Source organism: Psammomys obesus, unplaced genomic scaffold, assembly GCF_907164565.1.
Source record: "Psammomys obesus unplaced genomic scaffold, mPsaObe1.curated_primary_1811, whole genome shotgun sequence".
In the NCBI taxonomy this organism is placed as follows: Eukaryota; Metazoa; Chordata; class Mammalia; order Rodentia; family Muridae; genus Psammomys; species Psammomys obesus.
In genome coordinates this window covers 9,037,170-9,058,673 of record NW_026585797.1, presented here as the reverse complement: position 1 = coordinate 9,058,673, position 21,504 = coordinate 9,037,170, and the positions used below count along the sequence as shown (strand labels likewise).

Below are 21,504 nucleotides of genomic sequence, written 5' to 3'. Positions count from 1 at the left end.
TGTGTGTAGGTCTCATACTACAGTTTGCTCTGTGTACAATTAAAACTCCAGGGATAGTGTGCAGTTCTGGCCAAAACCCCACCCTTTCTTTCCCACACTATTTTGAAATGTTTCAAAATCATGTTTCAATTCTGCCATGCAACACACCAGAGGTTTCTTGTGTCTCCAGTAGCTAAAAGATGCTTTCTTTGTTTCCATTCAGGTTAGAGTGTCAAGGTAATGAACTGGTAAAATGGCCCTTCAGATGACAGTTTTCTCATTTAGCTGCCACAAAAACAGGAGCTAGGCAGGGGTCACCTGGATGTCTTCAGCATCCCAAGAGTCTCTGCTCCATCACAGACTTGCTTCCTTCTGAAAAGTCACGATAGAAGCGCATTCCCTACGTCACCAGCTGTGAGCTATGAGTGCAAGAACATTAAGCTAAGTCAGTAAAACATTTTAAGTAACTCTCCAAAGTGGCAACCTCCCCAACCCTGCCACTAACCAGTCCCCCCCACATACACACCGCAAAAACAAATCAGTTTGGTAACATGATCCTATGCTTAGCTCTACATTCAGAAAAAAAAAAAAAAAAAAAAAAACCACCAACCCTTACAGATGCAGGTTTTCCCAGGGCAAATTGTCAGGTTCAGTAAATCAGGATTCTTTCTTGGGAACAGAAATAAATATCAGAGAGATGGAAGTGGCTATAGGAACACCAAGTATTTCTGTGAGAAAGGTTGGGCTCTGAAGCACCAGGTCCCTCTCTTGTGGGGACAGGAATAGAAGGGTGACGATGTCTGAATCTTTGATCTTGGGCACAGGTGGTAGTTTTTAATATCACCATCAAATGAATTAGGAGCAATCTGCTCTAGAAGATTAGTTTACCAGGCTACCTTATCTCCACCAAAAATCAAATCTCAATTTAACGTGCAACTTTAAGATAAATGCAGACAAACGCACTTGGCTATCTCAGTGATCAGTATTTGTTTAGAAACAGGATCAGGGGCCAGCAATTTAGTTAATGACAGTTTATCACAAATATGTCACACTTGATTTGCTAAATGTTTGTCACCTGCAGCCCTTGTCCACAGCAAACGATTTAATGGTGAACATTTCCTAAAAGGTAGGAATCTGGCATCAATCATTCTGTGGACTAGCTTCACACCAATTACCTCCATTTTTAACAAGAGATATATCTGAAAAATAATTTAAGGATTATTAATGGAAATTAGAAATGTATTGCTCTTCTCCAGATATTTACTTATAAATAGAAAATTACAAAATTACATATTTTCCAGGGAAGTGTCTGAGACCTCACTGTGTCTGCTTTGTTTTATCGTGTGTGTGTGTGTGTGTGTGTGTGTGTCTCATAAACACTCCTTCAGTTCATATACTGCTACCTGTGTGTGTTTAAGAATGACTGGCACTGGACAACCAATTGGTGTGCTCTTCGGTAGGGAGGACCGCCTCCCCTGTCCCCAGCTTTCCTACACAAAGCTCTTTGTGTAGGCTTCAGGCCTCATGGGACTTCCCCAATCCACCTGGCATGTCCTTTGGTGTCATCCTTCAGCTCCCATTTGGGCTCCTGTTGATGAGGCTTTATGGGTGTAGCCTCGGGTGCAGTTGTGAGGTATCCACCGGAGAAGACTGCTCAATCACAGGCGTAAGCCAACCTCCTCTTGCTTTGGCTGAACGTAGAAAATTCTCCATTTATTTTAGTTTCTCCCACTTAATAGAGTACAGGGTTTTAAAATATTCCCTTATAACATTCTGAATTCCTTTGGTGTCTATTGTAATCTTTCCCTGGTTCATTTTTGATTCATTTGGGTCCCCACTTCTTTCCTTTGGTTACTTTGGTAAAAGATCAGTTTTATCTTTCAATGGGCCAGCTCTCAGATCTGGTGATTCTTTGTATTAATTTCTTTGTTTCTATTTCAATGATTTCTGCTCTGATATTTATTATTTTATTATTATTGTTGTTGTTGTTGTTGTTGTTATTGCAGCCAACTGGCTTTGGATTTGGTTTGTTCTTGTTTTACAACTTTTTTTTAATTTCATTTTTTTCTTATCAGTTACATTTTATTAACTCTGTATCCCAGCCGTGTCCCACTCCCTCATTCCCTCCCAATCCCACCCTCCCTCCCTCATCTCCACCCTGCCCCTTGCCAAGTCCACTGATAGGGGAGGACCTCCTCCCCCTTCATCTGATCCTGTTTTATCAGGTATCTTCAGGACTGGCTGCAAAGTCCTCCTCTGTGGCCTAACAGGTTTTACAACTTTTTGAGTTGTATCATTAAGCCATTTATTTGTACTCTTTCTGGTTTTTCTTTATTTTTAAATTAATTATTTAATTTACATCCCAATCACGGCCCTCTTCCTTCTCTCCTCTTTTTGTCTTTTTTCCAGACAGGGTTTCTTTGTGTGTAGCCCTGACTGTCTTGGATTTTTTGATATAGGCACTTACATAAATTTTCCTCATAGGACAAACTCTCAGTATGTCCCAGAGGTTTTATTGCATTATGTTTTCATTTTTATTTAGGTCCTGTAAGAATTTTAATTCTTTCTTGATTTCTTCTTTGACCCATTCATCATTCTGTAATGAGTTGTTTAATTTCCATGAGTTTGTGGACTTACTAGAAGTCTTTGGCTGTCAACTTTAATTTTTCTTTCATTTTGGTCAGATAGGCTGTAAGGGAGTATATCCCTCTGCCCTCCTTGGTACAGCTCCCAAATGTGCTTACTGAACACGGTGAAGATACCAACACCCCTCTGATACTTTCAACTACCGTATATTACTTAAGCAAAGCTTGAACAAAACCCAAACACTTCAAAATAACTGCTAATGAGGCCTACATTTTAGTTAGTCCCTAGTGTTATCAAGAGCAAATCAGTAGCTTCATTGACTTAAGGAGAGGTTTGACATCAGTATTGAACTTTGGCCTTAGACATTTTAACATATCTTACCTCACCTCCATTAGAAGTGGTTTTTTGCATTGTGCTAGGGATTTAAAAGTTGTTGTTTAGAGTTTCTCAATGTAGCAAAATCAGGATGTACATGTCATACCTTCAGCTGTGCCCGACATGTTGAATCTATCATGGCCAGAAGTAGAGAGGCCAGAAATGGGGTCTGGTTTTTCTTTATCTCTTATCCCTTGAAGGACTATCCCTCTCTAGGTACCAGTACTGAGGACTTGATTGAAGCTTCAGGGCATCTGAGTACCTGAACTAACCAACCCACCCTCTCCTCTATTCTTCCATCCAGTAAAGCCTTCATAACTCCAAGCCACGGTCTCTGGTTCCTCGTTTCCTGGGTCCCCATCCATTAAACAGATATGGGAGAGGATCTTGGAGGAGTTGAAGGAGGGGAATGACTGTGGTCAAAATATGTATCATGAAATTCTTGAAGTATGAATAAGACATTATTTTAAAAAGTGGAGATAGGAAGGTATGGCAGCTAATACTGTCATTCTGACAGGATCTAGACACAGCATAGAAGTGAGCCTCTGTGTGTGTGTCCAAGGGAAGTCTAGACTAAGTTAACTGAAATGGGCAGACCCACCACACGTGGCAACACGGTTCCATGAACAAGGCCCCTGTCCTTGTGAAAAGGAGAATGTGAATGAGTACCAGCATTCATTTTCTCTCTATGGTGACCAGCGCCTTCAAACACCATGCATTTTCCCACCACTCTAGCCTGAGTTCTCAAACTGTGAAGGAGAGTAAACCCCACTTCCTTAAGTTGATTTTGTAATATGTTTTGTCATAGAAATAAAACAAGTAGCTAACACAGAAAAATCAATGAGACACGTAACCTCAAGATAGAGGCTGAAATTGTAGTGATTAAAAATAAATCCTATATGTGTGAAGATGTAATAATGAGCACTATTAGTTTGTATAACAAATATACACTAATAAGAAAAGTGTCAAGAATATTAAGGGAACAATTGAATATAAGAAAACTAGTCCTCAGAACTACATATGCCTATATTTTCCTCCTGAGCAGTTTAAATTTTATCAAAGTATTCCTTTGTCTCTCCCCTTTACTTCATCGGATGTTTGAGTAATAATAGTAAAGCAGGTTTTATCTTTCTGCTTATCAATCAATGCTCTACTCCCTTCTGAGAGAAAATGTGGAAAATACTACCTCCATGGATGAGATTACAGAACATTTCATGTTGCTTCGGCGATTAGTAAGGATTTATCAGTTCAAAATCGGAACAGGATGAGCCTTTTCCAGAGGGCCCAGCACTCTGGGGTTCTGTTTGCCTGTGAAATTTTACCTCTCCAGATTTGAATCTTTTCACTGTGAATTTTTTTTTACAACTGCTGTTACTAACAAGAAAAGCACTTAGCTTATCACCGGCTCACCTTATTTAACTTGGCACATTCACAGCTTGCCTGTGAATGAAAACATTTACTCTATAAATAGCCTTGCCTTGTACACCATCTGTCTTCTACCAACGTCCATTTACTAAAGGAAAGTGCCCAAGTTTCCAAATGAAACAAGAGGAGAAAAGGTGGGGGGAGTAGGGGGGAGGAACAGCAAAGATGAAGCAAGAAAGTCTTTCTCTTTTGTTTGAACTTGAGACTCTCCAGGGTTTTTGTTGGTGGTGCGTGTGTGTGTGTGTGTGTGGGGGGGTATTTCTTGTTTTGGGAGACATCATTGAACACTCTGTTCGGAATGCTGATGTGCTGGATCTCAGAGGCTCCGTCACCTGTTCAATGCCCTAAAGTGACAGAATTTAAAATACGTAAATGGGTCTTCTAATCTTCCCAAATGTCCGGATCTGCTCTGGGAGTCCTGGGGGAAGCACCCTCTCAGAACAGATGTCATTGGGCCACAGTAACACTGCCCAGGTAACTATCTTTGCAATGCTGTTAGAGATGTGTTCAAGGTCCTGGGGGCAGGGGGGAACCACTGTGATTGAAGTGCCTGGACAAGGCAAACCTTAGTCTTGATCAAGATGGCAGGTGCACTTGTTTTTCTATCATAAGCCCAAGGGTGGCTGTCTTCTCCCCAGTGATGGGGTCTGGACTGGCTGGCTTTGTGTCAGCTTGAGACAAACTAGAGGCAGAGGTGCCAGAGATGGGTCTTGTTTTTCCTTATTTCTTCTTCCCTTGAAGGACTGCTTTTCCCTAGGACACAATACTGAGGTGTCCCCCAACCCCTCCAGCTCTTACAATCCTCTTCCAAGGATTCTCTGAGCTGAGAGGTTTGAGAGAGACCTCAAATTTGGACTCACTCTTTGCATAATGTCAGGCTGTGGGTCTTCACCTCTGTTGCCATCCATCCACTGCAGGAGGAAGCCACTCTGGTGGTGCGTAGGTAAGGCACTGACCTATGAGTATAGAAGAGTATTATTAGTGATCATCTTATTAATGCTTTTTCCTGTCAGCCATGCTTGGTTTTACCCTGGGCTATCTAGTCCTCAGACAATTTTCTTTCAATGTGCTGAAATTTTCATCCCTGTCCTCCAAGCAGAAACTATATGATTTAAAGACAACAATATCTTTTTTTTTTTCTGTTTTGTTTTCTTGGTTTTTGAGACAGGGTCTCATATAACCCTGGCCTTGAACTCATGACACCCAAATGGCTCCATATCCTTCTGCCTTGACCTCAAAATGCTGGGATGCCTGGCAACAATGTCTCATGTGATAAACAGAAAAGAAACTTCCCCACAATCTAACATTCTCCATTCTATCTCCAGAGATTTGGTTGGAGCATGCTTGCCTGGTAAAGTGTTTTCCTAGCTTCTCGCATCATATTTTAAGATCATATTACCCTTGGGGCAGGAATGATGGCTTAGTGATTAATAACTACGTGTTATTAAAGACCTGCCTTAGATTCCCAGATCCCCACATGGTGGTTCACATTGTCTTTAAGCCCAGTTCCAGGAATTCGATGCCTTCTTCTGGCCTCCACAGGCACAAGATCCAAAAGTCATACACAGACATACATGTAGATAAAACACTTATATACGTAAGATAATAATTAAAAATCTTAATACCCAAAGTAAATCACAAAGACTGTTAATCTCAGGCAAGAATAAGACCACTACCACAATATTTGAGCTAAGCAAGTTTTACTAAATACTGGCCAGGGCGAGGGACACTGACCAGGTTCATATCCAGAATTCTCAGAGTATGGCACCAAATTACATTAGTCAGAGACTTATAAAGGCAAAACCCACAAGGCTACATACTTTCCGCCTTTGTGTGTGTGTGTGTGTGTGAGAGAGAGAGAGAGAAAGAGAGAGAGAGAGAGAGAGTTGGATTGTTTTTGAAAGTTACCACAGTGTTCACATTTGTAAATTGATAATTGATTCAAAAGAATCAATCATTGTTGACACATTAATTGCATCATCTCCTTTGGCTTGGCGCCTTCCTTGTAAAATAAGGCTAGCACTTACAGTTCTTTAAAAACCTGTCTTTGACAAAACACTGATAATGTGTGATTTTGTTAAATACAGGTGAACTATTGATATCGGTGTGAAAAACAATAGGATCAGTTCTCTCAGAGATCCCATCAGGAGTCTCGTAGACCCCTGGAGATGTAATTTGGGATACTCTGATTAGTTATCTCTGATGGATTTGAATGTTTTCACACAGCACACAGGTGAAGGATGCTGACCCAGGTCTCGGAAGAACGGCTTGACCACAGCCCCAGTTCTAATGTCGGGAACCCTCTACCTTGCTAGCTCCAGTCCCCTTCCTTTCTCATTTAAACGCTGTCCTGCGACCCTGCCTGCTCAACTAAAAAGCTCTGCCGTTTCGGCCTCAGAGGCTCTCTCCTTAAGCTGTCCACTTCCCACCTCCATTAAGTGCGTAATTTTAGATATCTCTTTATATAATATACAGGAATCACACGAAAGGAAAGCTTATTCGAATGTGAGAGGTGAATGACAGTCAAAGGCGGCAAGAGGCAAACTCCAGGCTGCACGGCCGAGGTCCAAGGTCAGGGACCCTGCCCTGCGGCCTCCGGGGCGTAGGAGGCGCTGTGGCGCGGCCTTCCCGCTGCCTGAGGTCGGCTGTGCGGGGGAGGGGGAGGAACGCTAGAGGAGGAGGCGCACCGGAAGGGGAGGGGCGTCGGAGGAGGGCGCGCACCGGAAGGGGAAGTGCGCGGGGGACGGGGGAGCGCACGGTGCGCGCCCGCGGGAGGTCCGCGGCCCCTCGGCGGAGCCTGCGCAGGAGCGCCCCCGGCGTCGCGGTCGCCCAGGTCAGGCCCGGCGGCTCTGGCAGGGCCGTGTTGGGGTTGCCGACGCCTCAGACTCGGCTTCTGGCAGCTTCGATTGCGCCTGGGTTCTGGCGAGCTCTGCACCGCGAACCGCGGGGCTAGCCCACGGCCTTGCAGGGAAGCCGCCCTCGTCTTCAGGTCTCCGCCACAGTGGCCAAGCCCTTCCCCAGCCACGGGCGGGGCCCATCACGAGATGGAAAGGTTTTTAGTTTTTGTGGTGGTGTTTTTAAAGTTATATTTCACAGTAAAAACGGGTAGAGATCGGTCTTAAAGTCGAAGCAGCCCTAGCTGTCCCGGAACTCGCTCTGTAGACCAGGCTGGCCTGGAAATCAGAGATCTGCCTGCCTCTGCCTCTAGAGTGCTGGGATTATTTGATGGGTCCTGCGACTTGTATAATACTTTATAAGTACGAAATACTTTCTCAAAAATCGGCTTTGGGAAAATGATGAGATGGAATAGTTGTTGAGGGGTTCAAGAATAGCCGCACATTGACCACACCAGACTCAGACTGATGGAAGTTGATTGAACACTTAATAAAAACTCACTGATGAGGGCCATAACCTGGGCTGGGGAGCCGGACTATGACGCATGTCTGTTTCTACGGCAGATTTTTTTATACGAAAATCGGTAACCAGGTAACCAGGTGTAGGAAGCAAGGGAGGGGCAGCATTAAGTCATTTTGACTAGCTAAACATACTGCATCTTGGTAACTAGACAAAACATTTTAAGCTGGTTGGCTGGGATGGAGGCTTGGGAACTTTCCCGTTTCCCATTGTTCTGAGACAAAGGACCACAGCAGGGTATTGCAGTCATTCATTATTTATAGATTTATTTTTAATTCAAGCAGAACATGAATTTATCATCTCGTTTTATTCTAAGCAGCAAGTGTTGAAATATTGAATTGTATTCTGATCTCAGGCAGGTAAGGCCTGAGAACCTGAACTTTATTTCACCTTATAATCAAAATGGAGACTTGTGGGCAAAATGGTTTCTGCTATGCTAAAGGCGACAGCAGGTGTTATCAGAGGAGCTGTGCTAGGAACTAAAGTAGGTCTCCACGGAGGGGCTGTAGAGTTTAAGCAGGTTACAACAGTAGGAGATTGGAAGAACTGATTCTCCTACCCTCCTAGTGAAATGACATTGGGGAAGGACGACCACTGTCTTGTCAACAGCTTTCCTTTTAGGAATGTTGAAAAGGTTAAATCCCACCTTCACTACCGCAGTCGATGGTATCACTCCTTGTATACAGTGGAATCAGTAGGTGACAAACCTGCTCAAAAACCATGCACTTGAGAAGCACCAGAGCTGAGCTTAAGTCTGCTTGGCTTCCTCCAGCCGGAAAGCCCTCTGACTCTTTCTCAAGGTTGTTTGTATTAATTTAAACTGTTTTAAGGTGTCCTAATCCAGACTTGAAGTTGTTTTCTTAAGGACTAAAAGAGTGCAGTGTGTGGAATGAAATAAGAGTATTTATACTATATTTAAAATGTTTTGTCCATTTGAAGTGATTCTATATACATTTTGAAAGTAGAGTATTTTTCCTAAAGTAATTCTTGTATTGTTTATATCTTTCTATTGTTTATGCACGCTGTAATATAGGCAGCTGTGCCAATTTTTTTCTAGTAAGTTTTGTATATGCAGACACCGGTAGTTCACTGGTTCAGGTGCACACGTGTGCCCATATATGTAGAAGCTGGAGCTCAGCCTGGGACTGGCTTCCTCCAAAGCCACCTACCTTGTTTTCTGAGACGGAGTTTCTCACTGGAACCTGGTACTTACTGATCCTAACAGAGCTGGCTGGTCAGTGAGCCCCGGAGATGAGCCTGCACTGGGATTACAAGCACACACCACAAGCCAGGGTTCTATGTGCGCACCAGGATTGACTTCAGGTCCTTACTGTCACTAGTGAATTCAGGGTATATGTTGTTTGACAGTTGTCAAGTGTTTATAGCATGAGCTTTAGTTCTTTTTATCCCCTTCCCCACTTATCTCCCCATGGAACCCCTTCTTCCCAACAAGCCCCTCCTTTCCTGTCTTGTATGTGCTAGTGTGTGTATGTTTAGTTATTTTCCTGCTGGAGTGGGGATGGGAAAATCTTTACCAGAGCAAGATTGGGTTCTCAATGGCCATGCCACTCAAGAAAACGACTCCTCCTCATTAGTGAACTGCTGATAGTTCCTTGGTGAGGAGTGGGGTCTGGTGCTTATCATATGTGAATGAGTGTCTGCATGGATGAGTGTACATGTGCATGTCTGGGATCCCATGGAGGTCAGGAAATCATTTGATTCTGGGCTGTCTCTCCAGCTAGGTAGTCAATTTTCAAATGCCAGTTGCCAAATACGTCCTGGGTCATCCCCCTGAACAATAATTTTGCACATCTAGAATTAAAAAGAGTGTTTGTTTTACCGGCTTTGGGCCTGGCCTGATGGAGCTCACTTTTAATCCCACCACTTGGGAGTGAGAAGGAAGTGGGTCTCTGTGAGTTCAAGGCAGACATGGTCTATGGAGGGGGCTCCGGGCCAGCCAGGGCTGGCTAGCAAGACTTCATCTCAAATAACAAAGAGAGGTTTATCAAAAAGTAAACACGAAGGAGGAAATACATATATTGTTTTTAGGTGATAATCTTCAGTAGTCAAGATGTCTTCAGGACCTGAGCCCCCAGCAGTTAAAACAGAACCATCGAAAGAGAGAAACTTTGAAAGGCCAGGCCTCCGAGGGACACACACAACAACGTTATTCTGAGCTGTGAACCCAGAGCTCTTCATTAAACCTGTAAGAAATACATCCAAGAGACCTGTTCATGTTCCTGTAGGATTTGTTTGTATATAGGAAAGTTGATGCTGGCTAAGAAGATGCCTAAACTGGTCATGTGACTCATACCTTTAATCCTATAACTTTAATGACTCATACCTTTAATCTTTGGGAGACAAAGGCAGAAGGGTAAGCAGGGTTCGAGGCCAGCCTGGGCTACAGCCTTTCCCTGTCTTAGAAGGGAAAGGGAAAATTTAAATGCTGTTTCACAAAAAAAACTCTAAAACATTTATTTATATGTTATGTAGGTAGCTAAATTATTTGTATTACTGTTGCAAACTAGTAAATATATAGTTTGATGAATTTTATCTTTAGATATAAATTCTACTTATAAAAGTATTTGAAATTTAAATCTGATAAATATTGAAGTATTCCATATTTGATAAGAGCTGTAATAATAGTTGCCACTGTAAGTTGTTTTAAGGTTAAACAACTTAATCAAATCATTAAATTGAAATATTTAAAAATCCTTGCTTGTCTTGCAATATCAATTTAATTGATATTAATAACTGCAGTTTTAATCTATTCTCAGCTTGTAGCCTTTCTTAAATGTTTATCCAGATAAAAAAATTGACACTTATTTTGAGACTAAGCTTTGAAAAGAATATTAGCACAATAGTTTCTCCTTATGTGCTTCTCTGTCAACCACGGCCCCCAAAATATTAATATTTGTTTTAACCAGAGGAAAAGAGCATACAATTATTTATAATATGTTGTTGGAATTGTTGGGCATTGCTGTTAGTTTATAAACCAAGCCTTGTCATAGACAAGTATTGTAAGAAAACAGAAATGTTTTATAAGGGTGTGGTGCCACCTCTGTTTTTGGTGTCTGCTGCTGTTCCTAGAAAGCGTTCTCCAGGGGTAAGGGGGGTTGTTTTAGTAGACATAGAGGCAGAGGCAGAAACTACCATTCTTATTACTTCTGTGCATGTGCACCACCCAAGGAAAAGCCAGTGTATTGAATATAAACATGTACAAAGGTAGGCATGTCTGCTTTATATATTTACAGGGATTACAAGTATAGACAGGTACATCTCTGGACGCATACTTAATTCAAAACTGTATTACTTTGATTTAAGAGTCTTGGGTTTTCTAGCAATACCCTGAGGTAACTAAAACAGCATAGTTTCTGTTTCAGTTGCTAAATTTGTTGAATAGAGTAGGTTCTAAAAGCAGAGAGTATGAATTCCATTGCAGTACATAATAGCTATGAAGGTTTTTGTGCGAGTTAGCCATGTGTTGGGCAAGAGAAGTAGCGTGCTCCAGAGATGTCCATACTTCCCTCACTGCTCCTTCACCTTCCCAGCAGCACTCTAAGCTGTCCAGGCTGCAGAGAGAAGACTGGAGATAAGGTTTCTTACGTCACCTGTAAAGACTCGGCAGTTAAGCTGATTGAACAAATGGTTGTGGTTAATAAGGCGACCGAAAATACCGTCGCTACAGTGCTGGGGTGGAAATGATGACTTGGCATGCCAAGAGGAAATTGCAGTATGGTATTTGGTTCTCCTTAAATATCAGTCTTACTGGCACTTTACAATTGTCTTTCTCTGACAGAACAAACCTGTAATGGCCTTCGGACTGGTAGCCCTTTCCCTCTGTGTGGCTTATATTGGTTATCTGCATGCAACACAAGAGAACAAGAAGGACCTCTATGAAGCTATGGACAGTGAAGGACATCGGTACATGAGGAGAAAAACATCCAAGTGGGATTAAAGTGCAGGCTCCTTCTGATGGAGTGCTGTTACAACTCTCAAGTCTTTAAATGATGTCGACTTTATTAGTGTATTAGTGTGTGGGATTGTATTTCTTGTTCCATAATCCATTAACGAGAGAGGGTATACAATTTGAAAGTAACCCACTGTGGTAACTTTAGTTCTGTTAATTATTGGATTTTGCATAATAAAAGAACCAGTACTGTTAAATTTGTGTGGAGTTTCTAATCTTTTGAGGTGAACTGCACCTTTGCAGCCATGCTTTTCTGTTTAATAAAGAGGATATCCTCTTCAGCTACTAAAATCATGATTGAATTAAAGAATAAAACAAAGTAATTGGAGTATTTCTTTTAAAATGTTATGCTGAACCCAATAGAAGAGAAAGTAGGGAATAGCCTTAAATATATTGGCACATGAGAAGACTTCTTCAACAAAACACCGTTAGTGCACACACCAAGATCAACAGGGAATAAACGGGATGTCATGAAACTGAAATTTTTCTGTAAGGCAAATGACCCTGTCAGTATGACAGAATAGCCCACAGAATGGGAAAAGATCTTCACCAACTCCACATCCTTTATTGGATCCAATATTCAAAATATGAAAAGAACCCAAGAAACTAAACAATTAAAAATGGGAGTACAAATCTAAACAAAATTCTATTTCAAAGGGCTGAGAAACATTTAAGTATTCGACATCTATAGACACCAGGGAAATGCAAATGAAAACTACTTTAAGATTCCATCTTATGCTTGTCAGAATGGCTGAAATCAATAACACAAGTTGATAGCTCATATTGCTAAGGATTTGGAATAAGGGGAACACTCCATTGCTGATGGGAGTGCAAACGTACAGCCACTATACCAATCAATACAGTGGTTCCACAGAAAGATAGGAATCCATCTACTTCAAGATCCAGCTATACCACTCTTGGGCACATACCCAAAGGACTGGGTGGGAGGTGAGCTGGAAATGGAAGGAGTAGATGGAAAGGAAAGTGTAATCAGGATATAGTGTTTGAGAACAGAAATTTTTAAATTTATGTTAATTTAATCACTTTACAGCTTGATCCCAACCCCTTCCCTCCTCTTCTCCCAGTCCCACGCTCATGACCCCTCCTCCCATTTTTCTCTCTCCTCAGAGTACCAACCCACCCTCGCACCTCAAGTCACAGCAGGATTAAGTGCATCTTCTCTCACTGAGGTCAGATAAGGCAGCCCACCTAGGGGAAAGGGATCCAGTGGCAGGGAATAGAGTCATAGCCCCTCCTCCCATTGTTAGGAAACCCACATGCTGACCAAGCTGCACCTCTGCTGCATATGTGTAGGGGCCTAGATCCAGCCCACGCATGCTCTGCGGTTGGTGTCGTTATGAGCCCTCCTGGGCCCAGGCTAGTTTACTCTGTAGGTCTTCTTGGGCTGTCCTTGACCTCTCAGGCTCCTTCAATCCTTCCTCTCACTCTTCCACAGAATTCCCTGAGCTTGGTCTATTCGGCCCTGGGTCTCTGCATCTGTTTCCATCAGCTGCTGGATGAAGCCTCTCAGAGGACAGTTATGCTAGGCTCCTGTATGCAAGCATAGCAGAGTGTCATTAACAGTGACAGGGCTGGCTCTCTCCCGTGGGGTGGCTGTCAAGCTGGGCCAGTCAATGGTTTTCCACTCCCTCAATCTCTGCTCCATCTTTACCCCTACGCTTGTAGGCAAAACAAACTTTATGGATGGGTTGGTGTCCCCTTCCCTCTCCTGAGAGTCCCACCTGGCTCCAGAAGTGGTGACTTCATGCACCTTAATCCCCACTGCTAGAAGTCTCAGCTGGGACCACCCCCATTGACTCCTGGGAGCCTCTGCTATCCCGGAAATGCCCCCACTGGTTTCCTTTCTCTCTCCTTGTCCTTCCCCTTCCCCCTCTACACATCTGAACCTCATCCCTGTTACCCTCCCCATGCCCTCTCCCACCCAGTTCCCTCGCTCCATCTACTGAATTTGTTGTGGAATTATTAATATTTAATACTTACATAAGCATTAAGGTGGCAGTTACTCCTTAACCTGCTATTTTATAAATTAAAGGCACAGAAACCTGTTAGATTTATTACAGATCTTAAACCTCTAGAGCTGGGCAGATACCAGCCTTCTAAGCTGTCTTGTCTCTTTCCCATCCCAAACCCCACAAATACTTGCACAGGTTCCACCTGGGCTGTTCCTGCTCCATTAGGCCAGTCCTCAGCAAACTGCTTTTGGCCGATTGCTTCTGGTTCACGCTAACCCGTGGCTACCTGTTCACAGGAGAGAATATTTTCAATAAAAGGGGGGGAAGTTCTAATGAGGCTGGTGACTCCGCAGGTAAAGGCTTTGCCGCCCAAGCAAGAGGACTGGGCTTCGAGTCCCAGAGTCTGTGTGAAGCTAGGCACGGTAGAGTGACTCTACTTACAGTGCTCCCACACTGAGCTGGGAAGTGGAGGCAGCAGGCTTCCCAGAAGCTCTAGGGCCAGTGGAAACAACAGAAGAGACAAGGACTGACAGCTCAAGTTTCTCTGCCTTCCACACATACAGCACACACACTTGCCTGTACACACGGTACACATCATAAACATAAAATGTGTTTACCTGTCTTTATTTAAATACCGCCTAGTTTATTTTATAAATCCTTATAAATACAAGACCAAATAGTTTTTATAGATGTTTTAAAACTAGAGTTAATGAATAAAAATAGTACGTTCTCCTTACTATACTACATTTACCTTACATATTTTAAACCTTCCTACTGGGGTTCTGTATTTGTTTTCTGTCTAGATGTTTACTCCATTCTCCAAGCCATAATTGGAGCTAACAGGAATTCTTATCTCTGAAATTTGCTTTCATTTTTATTACCAAATAGCAGCAGCGTAGAGAGAGGCTATCATCATAATGTTAGCTTTAGTAGCCAGTATTTCGTTGTGGTTTTTGCAAGGTACGTGAAGATGTAGCTATGCCTGATGTATAACTACAAAGAAGTGTAGCTGAGCTTGCTGCCCGAGTCTGAAGGCGGAAGGCCCGATCCTCAGCACACATGTACAAAGTCAGGTGTGGCACCTGTGTCTGGAGGAGGCAGCTGGCTTCTGGAGACTCCCTGGCAGCCACTCTAGCCGACACTTCCGGCTCTAGATTCAGTGAGAGATCCCATCAAATAATAAGATGGCACAGTAAGAAGACACCCAGTGTCAACTTGGCATGAACAGGCACACCTGCTGCCCTCTCTCGCCTTTACACGAGGCATAATTAAGCGAATCTTCAAACATCTCAAATCTTCACCACCGAACCTCAAGTACTTATTTATTACAATCCACTCCACATAAATTTGAAATATACTGTGAAGTAGTCTGTAAAACGCCTAACAATCTAAATCTTTTGCATTTGGCACCTCTGTTTCTAAAATAGATCTAGGGTTCTACTTTCAGCTTGTGCGCTTATTATGGTCATTTACCATCTTCTAGATGCTGGTTCAATAAAGCAAGTGGATGTTCAGTGTCACGGTAATAATAGGTAAACTATCAAAGATCACCGCAGTACAGAAGGGCTGCAAAAACCGAGCAGCCCATGTGAATGGCTCAGGCATGAGAGACAGCCAAACACAGAGGTGTGAGGAGTAATATGGGAAGGGTCACTGTGGATTTTAGAAGCAAATGCCCAATTATACTAGTTTCTACGAAGTGTTATAGGTTATATCAGTGTTTGTATACACAAAGTATAAAAGGTATCCTGGCTAAGTATTCATGTTTTCACCGATTGCCTATTAACTAAGGGCATGACCACCAAGAATAAATACAGTAAAACAAGCACCCTAACGTTATCAATTTTGAGTTGCTCTAACCCTGTCATCATAGAGTTAGCAAATAGCTAATGATAGTTAAAGACTTACCCAGGTAACAGTGACTCAGCTAGGGAGAAACCTGGCCTCCTAAGTGTAGGATCTTTCCCTCAAACTCTAGTTTCCCCTAAGTGCAATGTCCTTGCGAGAACCAGGTAGGCACATTAGCATGTAAGGGTAAAATGGTCAGGTATTGAGTGCAGGGACATTTCTATATTTTGAAACAAGTGAAGGATTGTTAACTGCGGAGCCTTCCCCAGGGACCCTTGGGACTGCCTGCTGATAAAACAAAACTCTACTAAGCTTACTGCACTGAGGCAAAATACCCCTTTGATGGTTGATTGTGTTTAAGAAGCTAGACTAAGGCAGGAATTCCAGTTCATCTGAATGAAGAGGTGTTGTTCAGAGTGGGATGCTCTGAAAAAGTGAGGAAACTGACAGAAAGACAGTTTGGATCTTCAAGCAAGTGGTTTTGTTTTTTGTTTTGTTTTATAAATAAATGTGTTTCTTGGCATTCTATTTACTCTAACCCCCACTTTAAAAAAAATCTCCTTCCCAACCCTGTCATGATCCTTTCTTTCCTACAGTTCCTTTTCTCATACGCATATCTTTTTGTTTGTTTTTGACCCATTGATTTTAACCCAAACCATCTGACTGTGGGTTTGGACCAAGCCACTGGCACCTAGTAGGCTCACTGTTGGGTACACAACTGAAGACAGTGCCTGTCAGTTCCAAGAATCCTTCATCCAGTAGTTCGTCACGGAGGGGAGAGCTTTGTGCAAGCCTAATGTAGGCAGCCATCGTTGCTGAGATGATGTTTTCAACAGTACTTTACACTAATTTAATGTTTACAATAGTAATTGTGTCATGGAATTTCCCATCCCTTCTTCCTATCTTCTAGCCCTTAAATTCTTTCTGTTTCCTTTTCTGCCATGTTCCTTGAATCTTAGAGAGGATGAATAAAGGTGCTGTAGTTTGCTGAGACCTCGGCTCTCAGTCATTCTTAACACCTTGCTGAGCCATGGCTCTGTGCACTCACTGCTCTCCACTGTAGAGAAGCATCTCTCATTAAGGGCGAGAGTAGCGTGTAGCTCTGGATGCAAACACAAACACTGAAAATACAGCTGGCTCCATGGGTGAGCAGTTAGTGGGCTCTGTCTAGAGCCCATGACCTTCTTAGCCGTAGCCGTTTAGTGCTTTGTGGTGCCAAAGCAGGTCTTCATGAATCAACTATAGTCCAGTAGTCCAGGCTGACCTCTAACCATCTTCTTAGCTCAGCCTCTGAGTCCTTGGCACCATTGTGTCTGACATAAGTAACTTTCTTTCTTTTTCTTTTTCTTTTTCTCTTTTTTTTTTTTGTCCATGGAATACTTTTTCTTCTGCTAGGAGAGCTATTTTCCCAAGTCAACAAGATATCTGATTGATGAGTTGATTTTCAAGAATTTCTTTGATAGAAAAATGGTTGGTAGAAGGGTGTGTCTCCACATCTGACTAGCAGAGTTCAGTTCCTGGGACCCACGTGACTGGGTAGAACGGAATCATTTGACTTCTACATGAACACCGAGGCATGTGTACCCACACCTAATAAACAAAATATACTTTTCCAAAAGAATTTGTTGCCATTTTTTAAAAAAAAGACATGTCTCACTGTGTAGCCTTGATTGCCTGAGTGATCTGGAACTTGCTTTGTGGACCAGGCTGTCCTTGAACTCACAAAGATCCACTGCCTTCTGCCTCCCAAGTGCTGGTGTTAAAACATCTGCCACACTCTACTCTAAACAAAATTTTTCCCCTTCATTTTTAATTCACTCCGCCTTAGGATTCATTGGTTGCAGTTCTTTGTCTAGGGCTGCGGCCCTGTGAGCGCTCCTCCTTCCACCGTGTGTATTGGTGTTCTCCTTGTTCAGGTCTCGTTTAGGCTGGTTCTTGTTTAGGTCCAGTTCAGGTACTTAATAAAACCAACTCTTCTGGAGACACTGTGTGACACTGTCAAGCAAATGAGAACAGTTTCAGTAGCTTCATATAATCAAGAGAACAGATGTTTGCAATAAGCAGAATTTCTAAAGCTGTTTCTTGACAGGAACAACGGTAGGAACAAATTGCTCACAATGTCCATCCCCTTTGTCTTTCTAGATGAGGATTGATCATCTTACCCCAGGTCCTCTTTCTTGTTTATCTTCTTTAGATGTACAGATTTTAGTATGTTTATCCTATCTTACAGGTCTAGTACCCACTTATAAGTGAGTATATACCATGTGTGTCTTTTTGCTTCTGGGATACCTCACTCAGAATGATCTTTTCTAGATCCCACCACTTGCCTGCAAATTTCATGATTTTCTTGTTTTTAATTGCTGAGTAGTATTCCATTGTGTAGATGTACCACAATTTCTGTATCCATTTCTCCATTGATGGACATCTGGGTTGTTTCCAGGTTCTGACTATTACGAATAAAGCTGCTACAAACATGGTTGAGCAAATGTCCTTATTGTGTACTTGAGCATCTTTTGGATATATGCCTAGGATGGTATAGCTGGATCTTGAGGTAACACTATTCCTAATTGTCTGAGAAAGCACCAGATTGATTTCCAAAGTGGTTGTACAAGATTACATTACCACCTGCAATGGAGGAGCGTTCCCTTTTCTCCACAACCTCTCCAGCATGTGTTGTCACTTGAGCTTTTGATGGATGTGAGGTGAAATCTCAGGGTCATTTTGATTTGCATCTCTCTGATGGCTAATGACGTTGAACATCTCTTTAAGTTTCTCTGCGTGCAGGGAATCATAAGAAACAAGGGGGAGTTACTATGACATGGAAAGGACAGGAGCTCCACAAGGACCAAATATATCTGGGCACAAAGGTCTTTTATGAGACTGTTTCTCCAACCAAGAACCATTCATGGATATAACCTAGAACCTCTGCTTGGATATACCCCATGGTAGCTCAGTATCCAAGTGGGTACCTTAATAAGGGGAACAGGGACTGTTTCTGACATGAACTCAATGGCAGGCTCTTTGACCCTACCCCTGAGGGAGGAGCAGCCCTGGTAGGCCACATAGGAGGACTTTGCAGCTAGTCCTGAAGATACCTGATAAACTAGGATTAGACGAAAGGGGAGGAGGTCCTCCCCAATCAGTGGACTTGGAAAGGGGCAGGGAGGAGATGAGGAAGGGAGGATGGGATTGGAAGGGAAAGAAGGAGCAGGATACAGCAAGGATACAAAGTTAACAAACTGTAACTAATATTAAAAATAATAATAAAAAACAAAACAAAAAGAAAAAAGTGTTTCTCTGCCATTCTATATTCCTCTATAGAGAATTCTCTTTTTAGCTCCGTACCCCATTTTTTAATTGGATTGCTTGATTTATTGCTTTTTAACTTCTTTAGTTCTTTATATATTCTGGATATCAGCCCTCTGTCAGATATAGGGTTGGTGAAGATCCTTCCTCAGTCTGTAGGCTGTTGTTTTGTTCTGACAACAGTGTCTTTTGCTTTACAGAAGCTTTTCAGTTTCATGAGGTCCCATTTACTGATTATTGCTTTTAGAGCCTGTGCTGTTGGTGTTCTGTTCAGGAAGCTGTCTCCTGTGCCAATGAGCTCTAGGCTCTTCCTCACTTTTTCTTCTAACCGATTTAGTGTATCTGGTTTTATGTTGAGGTTGATGTTTTATGTTGATCCACTTGCACTTTAGTTTTGTGCAGGGTGATAAATATGGATCTATTTTCATTTTTCTGCATGTAGACAGCCAGTTGGGCCAGCACCATTTGTTGAAGATGCTGTCTTTTTTCCATGGAGTGTTTTGGCTTCTTTGTCAAAATCAAGTATTCATAGGTGTGTGGGTTTATTTCTGGGTCTTCTATTTGGTTCCATTGATCCACCATTCTGTTTCTATGCCAAAACCATGCAGTCTTTATTACTATTGCTCTGTAGTACTGCTTGAGATCAAGGATGGAGATACCTCCAGACAGTCTATTGTTGTACAGGATCTTTTTGGAAATTCTGGATTTTTGTTTCTCCATATGACGTTGAGAATTTTTCTTTCAAGGTCTGTAAAGAACTGTGTTGGTATTTTGATGGGAATTACATTGAATCTGTAGATTGCTTTTGGCAGGATGGCCATTTTTTTCACTATGTTAATCCTACCGATCCATGCGCATGGGAGATCTTTCCATCTTCTGAGATCTTCTTCAAATTCTTTCTTTAGAGACTTGAAGTTTTTTTCAAACAGGTCTTTCACTTTCTTGGTTAGAGTCACCCCAAGGTACTTTATGTTATTAGTGGCTATTGTGAAGGGTGTTGTTTCCCTGATTTCTTTCTCGGCCCTTTTGTCTTTGGTATACAGGAGGGCTTCTGATTTTTTTTTTTAGTTGATTTTGTATCCAGCCACTTTGCTGAAGGTGTTTATCAGCTGAAGGAGTTCTCTGGTTGAATTTTTGGGGTCGCTTATGTATACTATCATATCATCTGCGAATAGTGAAAGTTTGACCTCTTCTTTTCCAATTTGTATCCCCCTGATCTCCTTTAGTTGTCTTATTGCTTCAGGGGTAGAGTCTTTCAATAGCCCTCTGTGGTAGGTTCCTGTCCTGTTGCCTGTTTTCAACCTCTTCCGATGTCCAGCCCATTTGCCTTTCTGAATGAAGATTGAGCATCTTACCCAGGGTCCTCCTTGTTTAGTTTCTTTAGGTGTGCAGATGTTAGTATTTTTATCCTATATTATATGTCTAATATCCACTTATAAGTGAGTATTACCATGTGTGTCTTTCTGCTCCTGGGATACCTCACTCAGGATGATCTTTTCTAGTTCCCACCATTTGCCTGCAAATCTCATGAATTCCTTGTTTTTAATAGCTGAGTAGTATTCCATTGTGTAGATGTACCACAATTTCTGTATCCATTCCTCAGTTGAGAGACATCTGGGTTATTTCAAAAGCACACTTAAAATGTGGTCAGTGGAATAATGTTTTCTTTTACAGACACCCGTATCCTGACACTGGCCCCTGTGAATATGGTCAGAGGAATCGTGTGGCTCTGATCACATTTAGGATTTTGAAATGACAGGCACATCCTGGCTCATGTGGAGGTGCCTGGTGGAGACAGAGGCCCACAGAGGGAGGCAGAAGATCAGAGGAAGACATGATTCCTCTAGAAGCGGAAGCCATGAGAATTGCTTGCTTCTGTGGCTGTTTGAAGCTGGAAAAGACAGGAAACAGATTCTTGCCCAAAGCCGCTACAGCAGTGTCTTCAACCTTCCTAATGCTGAGACTCCTTAATACAGTTCCTCGTGCTGTGATGAGCCCCAACCATAAAAGTATTTTCATTGCTAATTCATAACTGGAATTTTGTTGCTGTTATGAACTGTAATGTAAATAGTTTTAGAGATAGAAGTTTGCCAAAGAGGCCACAACTCACAGGTTGACAACCGCTGCTCTATAAGGAACCAGCATCTTGACTTTAGCCCTAAAATCATTTTGGACTCTGACTTCCCAAAATTCAGTAAGATACATTTGTGTTGCAGATAAGTCACGAAGGTTGTGTTCACCTGGTACAGCAGCAAGAGGGTACTCAGGGAAAGAAGCAGTCATGTCTGCTCTCAGCTGCCATCATTTCAAGTTGCTTTTATGAGGCAACTGTTGCCTTACCTAGCAACAGTTGTTAAGTAAGTTGGCAACTTACTGCTGGTCACTGGGAGGGAGTCACCACTTTCTCTTCCTATATCCAGTGTCCACCCCTTGTGTGGCAGTGGCTGTTAGTAACATTTTTAGAACACTGCCTAATCATGATGAATCATTTAGTCCTTATCAGCCTCTAGCAAGATCTTAAAACTCTAACTCTCTTTCAGCTTTCTTAGACTTCTAGCTTCTCTTGAAACTACCTTTTTTTTTGAACCTGATATTATCTTGATTGTAAGTAGTAAAAATATCAGAAAT

At 42.3% G+C, this 21,504-nt stretch overlaps 1 protein-coding gene across 1 annotated transcript; it reads left to right on the top strand.

Annotated features, from left to right (window-relative positions):
* The first annotated feature begins 7,085 nt into the window (after positions 1 to 7,085).
* Positions 7,086 to 11,946, top strand: Smim8 (small integral membrane protein 8). Its single transcript, XM_055599473.1, is given in 3 exon segments — positions 7,086 to 7,198; positions 9,829 to 9,985; positions 11,579 to 11,946. Coding segments are annotated over 2 exon segments (294 nt in total). The 5' UTR covers positions 7,086 to 7,198; positions 9,829 to 9,850; the 3' UTR covers positions 11,738 to 11,946.
* Positions 11,947 to 21,504: the final 9,558 nt, after the last annotated feature.